A 12,593-nucleotide genomic window follows, 5' to 3' on the forward strand; every position below is an offset into this window, starting at 1 on the left:
TTTTCTTTTTTTTGGTGTGTGTGTGGGGAGTCTGGCTTAGAGGTTTTTATCAATTTTGATCATCTCAAAGAACCAGATCTTGGTTTCATTGATCTGTCCTATTTTTGTTGTTCTTGTTTCTTTATTGTTTATTTCTGCTCTATATTATTTCCTTCTTTTTGCTGGGTTTGGGTTTTGTTGTTTTTCTAGCTCTTATGTAAGGTTAGCTTGTTTATTTTAGATTTTTCTTGCATCTTGAGATAGGCCAGTATCACTATAAACTGTACATTTTAATTTTTGTAGTTGACTAAAAGACAGCTCTGAAAAAATCTAGGAGTCTCAGTACTTTTTATGCACATTTTCAACCATTTCTCATTTCACAGCATTCTTTATCTGTGCCTTTCTCATTCCTTGGTGCCTTGAATTCCTCAGTGTTTCCACGGTTCTTCTACCCTGGAAATAAGCTTATTTATTAATCTCTTTCCTTTTTGGATTTCAACTTTTTCTTTTGTTTAGAAGTCATACATCTGTCACAATTTTGTTGAAAAATCTCTTTTGCTGTGATCTTTTGTACTTGTCTCTTTTAAAAGATGTTTTCATAGGGTTTCAGGAGTGAGCTAAGATTAATGTATGTTAGACACTCACGTTTACCTTTATTTACAGTGTGTTTGATATTCATCGTTGTGCCTTCAGCTACATTTTGAGGGACATGGCCATATTGTGAAGAAGAAATTCTCAGCTGCTTTGTCATGCTGAGAATTTCTTCTTTCTCCTTTGTGTTCTCTTCCTCTGCACAGTTAAGATCTCTAATTTAATAGCTCTTGTATATACCCTGCTTAATATGAAAAATTTTTTTTAGGGAAATTGGGACACATCTTAAAATTGATGGTGTTGTCATTGGTTTTGTTTTAGTGACACCTAAAGTGGTATGTGTTGGCCTTGAAACAAGTACTGTGAAAGCTAAAACTCCTGTGTTTATCTTGGTGGGGAAGTGAACTTGATCTATTTTACATACTTCATTTGAAATCAATACTAAAAGCAGTTTTTTTATTGAGTTAGGTAAATAACATTTCTGTTTCTTCAGAAGTTTTTATTTTTGTTTTTAATGTTCACTTTTTTTATTTTTGAGAGAGAGTGTGAGCGGGGGAGGGGCAGAGAGACGGGGGACAGATGATCTGAATTGGGCTCTGAGCTGACAGCAGCAGGCCCCATGTGGGGCTCCAACTCATGAACCATAAGATCACAACCTGAGCCGAAGTTGGATGCTTAATCACCTGGGCGCCCCTTTATTTATTTATTTATTTATTTATTTATTTATTTATTTATTTATTTATTTATTTACCTACCTACCTACCTACCTATCTATCTATTTATTTATTTTTAAGCAACGTATTGTCTTTCTCATTTTTGGAAATAGTTCCTTTTAGGGAATGCTTAAGGTGAAATTGCTTAAGACCAGGGTTGTGGTTTTATAGGTGTTTGCAGTGTAATTATTTGCTAAACTATCAATTTATAGGGAAGTAAATCCATTTATAGTCATAAGCACTATTTGCTGCGTATAGCCATGGCTATGTGTATTACTCGAAATCCAAGCAATGAAATTTTAGCTTGCTGGTCTTATAAGAAAAAGCTGAATAATGTTTGGGGTTTTTTGCTCAGTTGTAGTATCTCTTTCTTAAGCCTCATGTAGCATTACTGAAGAGTGTTAATTTTTTCTTTCAGCTTTCTCAGTGCCAGATCTGAACTGCAATGTTTTTAAGATCTTCCTCCAGCCACTCCTAATTGTTAAATGTTTAATTTCTTCTGTGTTCCTTTTGGCTTTTCTTAGTTCAGTCAGATGAACTTGCCTTGTGGTATTTCCTATAATCCTGTTTCTTGGTGGCTGGTATCTTAATTTTGTTCTTTTAGAAACCTTAGGTTTTCCATAGTTAAGGGATAGAAACGTGAATACTCTAGCCTTTTCCTAGTAGGTCCGTTTGACTTGAATATTTTAAACATTGAAACAAAAAACAAGTGAGATATTTAAAGTTATTATACTTCTTACTTCATTTATATGGTTTAATTAATGAGGTTAGGAATTCCTTAATACACTACCCTGTTCCCCTGCTGCTCAACCCTACTTGGTTGCATGTAAACTACTCTATTTTGACTGAAGGACTGACCTTCATTTCTACTCCCCTCCCTCCACTACTCTTAATTTTCTTGAAACATTGAACCCTCTACTTAGGTTTTGCTTTTGTTGTTTTATACAACTTTTAAAAATATTTTAATTGTTAAAGTTCCATTTTAATCAATAAAATTTTATCTTTCAGAGTATCTTAAAGTGAGGTCACATGACCCTGAGGAAGCTATTAGACATGATGTTATCGTGTCTATAGTTACAGCTGCTAAAAAGGATATTCTTCTGGTCAACGATCACTTACTTAACTTTGTGAGAGAAAGAACATTAGACAAACGGGTGAGTAGGAATAATAATTAGTAGTAGGCTTTCACTTTGAATACTTGAAGTTTAATAGTATTTCATTTGAAAATACAGAGATTTAAATGTAATTAATTAACCCTTTTTGAGGGGGTCATTTTAATATTTATGAGGTTTTATTTTTTGTTACATTAAATTTTGTTAGTTTTTTAAGTTGAGATTATTTATTTTCATCCTAAAAGTGAGATGGCTCTAAATGGTAGTCAGGTGTTTAGCCTGTACACTAGTTTTAATCAGTGACTTGTAAAGGGCCTTAATAACTGACACAGCTTTCTTATATTGTTGGCTCTCTTTTCTTTTTCCTTTCCTATCGGTATCAGTTAATAGTTCTTTAGCTGGTGGTATTATCATTTCTGTGGAATAGAAAATAACACGTTTTCAACTTGGTAAAGCTATACCTAGTAGAGCACCATGCTTCTAGCTTATCTTCTGTGATCCTAAACCCTTTCTTCTTGAGTGAGCACCTACTAGCTCCACTCAGCAATCATTGGCTTCTTTAGGTAAATACTTCATTTTAATAGTCGCTGATATGGTTGATTTTGCCATCTTCACTTAATAATGCTCACTTTGATAATGCTGGTCGTGGGTGAAGTACAGATGGTCAGGAATTGCATGGTTTTCCCTCCAAATCTATAGATATTTGGAACAACTTATTTTAACTAATAAATTTAGACTTTTCTTTATTGAATATTTCATAGGGGTATTAATGAAAAGGCCAAAAGGTGTAAAGAAGGAAAAGGAGATTTGCATCATGGTAGGCTAACTGCCTTCTAAGTATTCAGGTAGTCTTTCTCTTAGTTAGACTTGGAATTTAAACTAAGTGTCTTTGTGTTGTTGGGATCACATATATGCACATAATTTTTATTTTTTATTTTTTATTTTTTATTTTTTTTTTTAAATTTTTTTTTCAACGTTTATTTATTTTTGGGACAGAGAGAGACAGAGCATGAACGGGGGAGGGGCAGAGAGAGAGGGAGACACAGAATCGGAAACAGGCTCCAGGCTCCGAGCCATCAGCCCAGAGCCCGACGCGGGGCTCGAACCCATGGACCGCGAGATCGTGACCTGGCTGAAGTCGGACGCTTAACCGACTGCGCCACCCAGGCGCCCCTATGCACATAATTTTTGATAATCATGTTGTATTCATCGTAGGGCTACTTGGTTCAGTCATATAAATATTAATTGGATACCAAAAAGTAATTGAATATATTTATGTTCTTGGTAGTATTAGAATATACTCTGTCTTTTAAATTCTCCTTAAAGCAGCAGTTTGGGGCATTAGAGTTAAGATAGAGAATTAGGAAGTTTCTACAGATAAATTGAATTCCCACTTTATGAGTAAGTCTTTTGATGTATATTGGTGGATGGATGAGATAAACCAAGGGAAGAATATCACTATGAATGACAGACTGCAAAGGAGAAAAAATGGATGATCTGATCTGTGCAGTTTCATGAAGTTCTAAACATTACTGACATCCTGATTGTAGTGCTGTGTTTGTGTAAAATTAAAGGATAAACTCATTCCAAGATAAGCAGTATTAGATATACTATAGCAAATAAATACTTAAAAAAATAGTTGAATACATTCTTTTTACACCTGAACTTGATTCTCAAATACACAAAATGAACCAAGTGGCTTCATATTTAGCATTTGATAAAACCAGCATCATGTACCTTTAATTGAAGTGTGATTAATATATACCATAAACTGGAAAAAGTATATAAGGGATAGTTCACAATTAATTCAGTCTTTGCCTTTTAAAATTTGGTAACACGTTTTCTCTCACCAATTGTAAGTGACTTTATGTAGATTGTGATTAACTTTTATTTTTTAGGTGTAGGCAATGGGTTTAAGATATTAAAACATTAAAATTCTTTATACATGTTGATATCTCTGTACTTTTCATAGTAGATATATTAAAATGATAGTTGTGTTTTTTTCATAGTCATTATAAATCGATATCCAGTATCTGAGGATTGAGGAAAATGTATTGTGTAAAGTAACTAACTTAAAAATAAGAAAACAGACTTTCCTGAAGTATAATGGGAGCATTTTTAAATTATAAGAAAACATTTTTGTTTTTACTTTAAGTGGAGGGTACGCAAAGAAGCCATGATGGGACTTGCCCAAATTTATAAGAAGTATGCTTTACAATCAGCAGCTGGAAAAGATGCTGCAAAACAGATTTCATGGATCAAAGACAAACTGCTACATATATATTATCAAAATAGTATTGATGATCGGTAAGTTAACGACACTGGGTAAAATATCTGGTGTTTGTATTGTATTTAACTGTTGTTGAAATGCTGTTTTAGGCAAACTGTTTTCTTTATAACTTGAAACTCTCTTCTCAGTTTTTACTGCAAATTAAAGATAGTGACTAGTTTTCCTCCCACCAAAGCCATAAATGAAGCAGTAAGGTACATATGACTTTAGGGATGGATACAGCTTTTATGTTCATTTTTGTATACTGTTTTTGAAGAGTAATACTTAAAAGTAGAAATGTGTGTAATTTAAATTTTATTTCATAAGTAATTTTTCAAATAACATTTTTTTCAAATAAATGAAAATAAACCCTTTGGATTATAGATAGTTTTAATAAAAAGTTTGTACTCAAGCCTAAAAAGACAGGTTATAATTTAATATGAAACACATTATCTGAATATAATCTTTGTATTTTTCTATTGCAGCATAAAGTTAGATCTTGTTTGGATCCTAAGCATTTAGTAGTTAATAGATCTGTGATTCCTGCTTGCAGTCTGAATTGATTTCACTTGATTGAATTTATTTTAAATTGCTAGATCCAGATGGTAGTGCCTATAACAGATCAGAATGAGAAAAATAAGAACCAGTGGGCCATCTTACAATTTTATGAGTTATAGGAACTAGAAACTGGGTGTCTTATGTTAACATGATCAAAGAAACTTCGTAGTTATTATTTTTATAAAGTTGAAGTTTTTAGACGTTTTGAGTGTGCAGCATCATTGTCTGGAGATTTGCATTATTATGAGTTGCTGGTTCTTTTTTTTTTTTTTGTACTTTTAACCAGGTCTTTTTTTCATGATGATTACTGCAAAAACTCAGAAGAAGAATCTTAATAATTTCTTTATAATTTTAACTTAGAGGTGCTTAGAATTTGCCACTTGGAAGGACGTGGTGTGGTTTTTTTTTTTTAATGTTTTATTATTCAGATAAGGAAATTGAATCCCTGCTACACATTCACTGTCATGCAGAGGTAGTTATCTTAGCTGGGTATAGGGATGTTGCTAGCACATCCAGCTAAATCATTTTTTGGCCCCTCTTCTTACAGAAGGAAATCTTTGATTTGGAAATCTCATCTTCATTTTGAAAGCAGAAACTTCTTTTACACATATTCTTTATATGTTTTGGAATTTTATATACAAATTCAATACATTAAGAAAAGTCATTACAGTACCTTCTCTTTGTTTTTGTAGATTGCTTGTTGAACGGATCTTTGCTCAATACATGGTTCCCCACAATTTGGAAACTACAGAACGGATGAAATGCTTATATTACTTATATGCCACACTGGATTTAAATGCTGTGAAGTATGTTTCAAATGTCAAATTTTGTTCTTATCCTCTTTTGCAATGTATTTTATGGGGGAAAAATCGCAACTGTATTTTTAAATGTTAACAATTTATGTAATAAAAATACTGTTTAATTAGTCAGACACAATAAAATATTTGGTTCTCTCTTCAGAAGGTACTGCTGTCAGTATGAGATTAACAAGGATTTTTGTAAGCAATTTAAAAATAGAGCTGACTGGCATGGAATCTTTCAGGATTTGATTCCCACCACCCCCCTCACACCCCCCCACCCCCCGCCCAGACATTTATATTGTTGTTTCAAGAAGGATGGATGTACCTTTTTTATTTTTTTCCTTAAGGCATTAAGAAGGTCCATACTGAGAAAATCCTACCACCTTATTTTGACCTGATACTAATTTGAATTTTGCAGTGGGGCAGTAGGGAACATATTTTTGTGCTGCATAGCCTCAACATAGTGTTATAGTTTGACATATGGGTAAGCACAAATACATTTTTATGATCTTTTTCATTCAGAAAATACTTTGGAGTGCCTTTGTAGGGAGTTGAAATTTTGGACATGGAAGAGACATTGCTAATTGAATCACACTGAGGGTTAGGAAATTGAGGCCTTGAGATTGATTTGCTTGAGGCTTTAGAAAATGTAGATCTTTTGCATTCCAGCAAATGTAGTTACAAGTATAGGGGATTAAATGTTTAGAAATTGGAAGTCTAAGGAGCTGTATAAATTTTCACTTTTACCTCTGCTTAATGGGGCTTTTGACTTCATTTCCTCCATGGAAATTATTATATGTGCTATTTATATCTTTCATAGAAACGTTGAGGAAAAGGTTGTAGACGGGGGAAATTTAATTTCTTACTACCTCCTGTATTTCAGACAGAAGAGTATTATCAGTGGCTGTTTTTGTGCTATAACAGCAGAATTGAGTAGTTTCAACATAGATTGGCCCACAAAGCTTAAATATTAAATAAAATATTTATTATCTGGCCTTCTGTAGAAAAGCTTGCCAGCGCCTCATGTAAATGATATTTTTCCTGGTTTTCACATGAGGAACTGAATCCCAGAGAGGTCAGTTAACTTGCACAAAATCACACAAGTGGTAAGAGACAAAGTCAGGATTTGAACTCTGTTCTGCCTGGTTCCAAAGTTCATTCTTTTTCCACTGCATACAGTCAAATATTTACTACCATATTTTGTTGATTTTGAAACCTAAAATTGTCATATGCTAACATTTTTAGACTCAGAGTTTGTCCTCTTCTTCATGGTGCAATTGAAGGTTTCTTTGAATGAATGAATGACATAAGATATGTATCTTATATCCTATTTGAAACAACCTATGGAAATCGCAGTCTGGACTTCTTGACTCAGCTCACCTGTCATTCATGAGTAAAAATGAAAACACTTTCAAACAAAAAATGAGAGTTCTCCACTCATAGATCCAACATGAAATTAGTAAAGAATAATAATTTCTTTTGGTAAAAAGGACATTAAATCTAGAAGGAAGGATTAGGATGTAAGAAGCAACAAAATTTTCAAACACTTGTGCAGATCTAAATAATGCCTATAAATTAGTCATAATAATAATAACAAAGTTTTCTTGACAAGGGAAGGAGGTGTAGATTAAAGAGTAAGTTGGCATCAGGGTGTCTGTGTTGCTTAGTCGGTTAAGTGTCCAGCTTCAGCTCACGTCGTGACCTCGTGGTTCCTGAGTTTGAGCCCCGCATTGGGCTCTCTGCTGTCAGCACAGAGCCTGCTTCAGATCCTCTGTCCCCCTCTGTCTCTGCCTCTCCCCTGCTTGCACTGTCTCTCAAAAAAAGGTGAACATTAAAAGAAAAAAACAAAAAATACTTTAAAAAGTAAGTTAGCATCTAGGCTGATATTTAGCCAGCACACACTTCTTGAACAGCATGTCAGCTCTCTCGAGAGTCCCCGGGATCCTCCCTCCGCCTGACTCTCCGCTGTGCCTGGGCACAGCAGAAGGACTGCCTGCTGTTCTGATTGGTTGGTCCTGTGCGTTTGTAAAAAAATTTGAATACTAGGTGGACACTATCCGATAACAGCATGTAGGATGGTAGATAAAATGTTCTACAGTTCTTTTATCACAGAAGAATGAGGACAGACATGTTGATTAATTAAGCTGTGAATTAAGTGTGCGAATTAAAAATTTGAGTTGCCCTAAAAGAATAGAATTAGAACGTATGGCTTCCAAACCCAGAAGGAGCGAGACGGAACTAGTGAAAACTTTAATATGAGAAATGTAAAAAATTAAGAAAAATAATTGTAAATAGAAAACACTAAATAGCAGTTATAAAGCTATATGTATCCAATATTATTTGTCACTTAAATAACAACAATGGTTGATTGAATTAAAAAGTAAAAATGCTGGAGCACCTGGGTGGATCTCAAGGTTTGTGATTTTGAGCCCAGCATCAGGTTCTGTGCTGTCAGTGGTCGATGGAGCCCACTTTGTATCCTCTGCCTCCCTTTCTCTGCCCCTCCCCCGGTTGCTGTCTTGCACACATTCTCACTCACTTTCTCTCAAAAATAAACATTTTTTTTTAAAAAGTAAAACTGCCAATCATAAAAGATACACTGAAAAATAATGCCATGGCAAAGTCTAAAGTAAATTCCAGTGTGTGGACCAATTGATTCTACAAAAATGGTGAGTGAATAGTTAAGTATTTTAACTTAAAACAGATATTTGTAATATTTTTATTTTTTAAAAAAAGTTTATTTTAAAGACAGCGAGCAGGGGAGGTGCAGACAGAGGGAGGAAGAGAGAGAGAATCCCAAGCAGGCTCCATACTGTTAGTGCAGAGCCCAACTGGGGGGCTTTAACCCATGACTCATGAGATCATGACCTGAGTTGAAACCAAGAGATGGACACTTAGCCGACTGAGCCATCCAGGTGCCTTCATAATACTTTTAACATAATTTTTTATTTTAACCAACATTTTGGAATTAACTAACTGTAAATCAAATACTTAACATTTTGTAACTTCTACTTTACATTTGTGATTTCTCCAAAAGTCGTTACATTTATTGTTATGAAATATTTAATGCACACTAAGAAATTGCATATGAGTTTCAAAACATAGTAATAAATATATCTGCGAATCCACATCCATCTTGTGAACTCTTCTCTTTTTCATCCTCCTGTCTTTCACCTAAGGATACTACTAGCCTTAATTATGTATTTTTCATTTCCTTTTAAAAAATAGTCTTATACATATATGTCTTACACACATATGTCTCTCTCTATATGTCTATATATATGTCTCTGTCTCTGTATGTCTCTATATATATGTCTCCTTATGTATCTATATGTCTCTCTATATATGTATGTCTCTATGTCTCTATATGTCTCTATATATGTATATATATCTATATGTGTCTATATATATATATGTATGTCTATCCCTTAATAATATTACTTATTTTTGCCTGTTTTTGAACTTTACAAAAGTGGAACAATTGTGGATATAGTCTTCTCTAACTAACCCCCCCCCCCCCCATTTTGTTGTGTTCCTAAGATTCATCCAAAATATGTATAGCTTGTTGGTCATTCAATTTCACTGTGGTATTGAATTACATTATGTCATGATGTCATAATTTTATTCTGTTATCTTGTCATTGGAAATTTGACTCCATAGAAAGAATGGACATTTGTCTTTCCATTTTTTTTTTTTTTTTTTTTTTTTTTTTTACTAATGCAGATAGTACCATTATGAACAGTTTTCAATTGAGAATACACATGCATAGGTTTCTCTAAGGTATGGTTATAAATGGTTCTCAGATTTGGCTACATGTTGGAATTACTTGAAGAAGGTTTAAACAATACGGACACCTAAATCTCACCTTCAGAGATGGTCATTTAATTTGAAGTGTAGTCTGGGCGTTGGGGTTTTTAGAAAAGTGTTTCTGTAGATTTTAATGGGCAACCAAGGTTTGGAATCACTGATGTATAGCTAGGAGTAGAATTGATGAGTATACACATTTTCAGTATTGTAAACTGGTGTCAGATTATTTTCCAGTATGATTATGCTAATTTGTATTCCCATCAGAGGCTTGTAATTTTTTGCATCTTCCTAAACATTATTAGCCATCTTATTTTTTGCAAATCTTTTGAGTCTCAAATTTTATCTTTTTTTTTTTTTTTCATTTTCCTGAACAATAATAATCATTTGCTGAAAGAGCCTATATTTTTTTCTATGATCATGTTCTTCTGGGGAAGACAAAGTACTTAATATGTTTTAAATTTTTGATGTATATCAGTTTTGGGTAAGCCCCTAAGTTAACTAAATATCTTCACTAATGAAAAAGAGAACAGAGGGAGGCTTGAGTGCTCTCTAATCCTGGTGTGTGTTGCCACCTCCCCCAAGTTTCCTAGAACAACTGTTAATAACAAAAGTTAGTGGTAGTTTCAGGTGTCCTGGTTGTGATCTCTTTGGTTAGGTTGGCTCTCCTCTCGACCCGTTTTTGTACGGCTTCATCTGGTGGGTAATTTGCCAACTGGGAGCAGAATGTTGGAAGGGAAGTTCTCTTCAATATTTGCACAGGTTTCTGACTGCAACCCAATGGTGGCTGTCTTTTTCTTCGAGTTAGTGCAAAACCCTAGTGAGGGGACTCGACAGATGACAACTGTAAGAGTATCTATGCTTTAAGCAAATTTTTCACATTTATGTAGTGACAGAGCTGGAATTCAGGCTCATATGAAATGATACGAGTCTTTATAATAATGTTTCTACTATTTTTTTTTCTTTTTAAGGACTGTTGAGAAGGGCAAACACAAGCATAAATTTGTCTTTGCTGCTTAAGATAATTTTATTGAAGTACTTCAGAGGATGGTTTCCCTAAAAATATATTACAATATAAATTCTTAGCGGTGGTCACTTTTTGATTTAAGCTATAGCCGTAATAGTTTAGAAGGAGATTTAGAATTACTTGAGATTTCATATTTAAAGTAACAAATAACTATAATAGGTAAAATAGTTTCTGTTTTAGTTTAAGTCTAGGCCTGTCAGAAGTTGTAAGTAATAATATAGTGTTAGCAAATGAGAGACCATTCATTGACTTTGGAGTTCAGGAATAATTTCACAGATGACTGCTCTGTTTCTTTGAAAATTAACTCTTAGCTGTTAGACTTTTACAGCCCTCTGTATACTGGTCATTTTTTTTTTCATATTTACATTCTTAAAACATGCCAATTAAACTTTTAATTGAAATTTAATAACTTGAAAATAGTATAGTTATTTTAAATTTAACTTCTAAGATACAATGTCCCCAGTACTGTTGGTTTGCCAGTACCATTTTGAGGTGATGACTGTAAAGGAATTTAAGTGTCCACATTTAAACTATTTTACTTCCATAAAGGTATCCAAAGGTATTCTTAAAACATAGTGTTAAGGAGGAGAATGAAAATTTTTAACAATCGTCTGTCAAAAGAGAAAGGGTGGTTTTATATGCTTCTGTACCGTATTTCTTTTTAAATGCTTCATATGAATGATACTGGAGGGTAATAGATCTATAGAAAATTGGAAACAAAATAATGGAAAGTATTTGGTTTTGGAAAATTCTCTTTTCCTATATTAAAATATATGTGGTTTTGAATTCTGTAACGTAATATTTCAATAACATTAGCTGTTAGGATTTATGCATATTTTCTTGAGTATGTGTATAGTTTCATTTTAGATTTAAGTTTCTGGCTGAAAACAATAAAAGTATTAAGAGGACATCAAAAATTTTGCCATATAAAAATAGTATTCAAATAATATGTAAATACATGTATGTATGTAATAATACATATTTATATAACAAACATTTATATATAACATGTAAATACATGTACATGAAATTATATAGTATACATATTTTTACTTATAATATATGGAATATGTTATAGTTGTATATAACATATAAATACCTGGTTTATATAATTTATGTAAACATGTTATTTAATTAACTCTGTATACTTCATTCAGACTGTAAACCTCAGTGAGTCCTTAAAAATCTAAACACATAAATTGTACCTCTAAACTGTGAGAATTTGAGGATTAAATAAAACAAGTGAGAAATTGTCATTTTTTAATTTACATCAGTTTGGTTACATATTTTAATCTTATTTAATGACTGTTTACTTATATATAGGTATATAATATATATTTTATATAATACATAAACGTAATCTATAAAGTAACATTGTAAATATTTCTGTTGTAGGAAAAAGTATCCCTCGTTCTCTCAGTATTCACTCTTTTCTGTCTTTGATTCCTTTTTATCCTGCCTACTGTAGGACCTTACTCCATCACGCATTCCTTTATTTCTAAAGGTTATAATCTCAGTAGGTAATTCTTCTACCCTAGTTTACAGACATGTTGTAGTTAATAATAGTTCTTCCCTATTTTTGTACAAACCAAAAAACAACCATTTTCTTTTAATACAAATATTGCTTCCAATGTTCGTGTCTTTTATGTAGGACTCTTCTTTCTCCCCATACATCATCAGTTGCTTAGTCCTGTGAAATTTACCTCGTCTCTCATTTTTTTGGTAATATTTGAACTTGAA

At 33.0% G+C, this 12,593-nt stretch overlaps 1 protein-coding gene across 8 annotated transcripts in view; it reads left to right on the forward strand.

Moving 5' to 3' along the window:
• PDS5B (PDS5 cohesin associated factor B) overlaps nucleotides 1–12,593 on the forward strand; it is a 202,131-nt gene that overhangs the window by 103,658 nt on the left and 85,880 nt on the right. For all 8 annotated transcript variants that reach the window (XM_047863753.1, XM_047863743.1, XM_047863783.1 and 5 more), the window contains 3 exons: nucleotides 2,292–2,437; nucleotides 4,551–4,702; nucleotides 5,915–6,028. In XM_047863753.1, the coding sequence (XP_047719709.1) occupies nucleotides 2,292–2,437; nucleotides 4,551–4,702; nucleotides 5,915–6,028 (412 nt within the window). The remainder of the gene's footprint in view (nucleotides 1–2,291; nucleotides 2,438–4,550; nucleotides 4,703–5,914; nucleotides 6,029–12,593) is intronic.

This window comes from Prionailurus viverrinus, chromosome A1 (genome assembly GCF_022837055.1).
Source record: "Prionailurus viverrinus isolate Anna chromosome A1, UM_Priviv_1.0, whole genome shotgun sequence".
Lineage (NCBI taxonomy): Eukaryota > Metazoa > Chordata > Mammalia > Carnivora > Felidae > Prionailurus > Prionailurus viverrinus.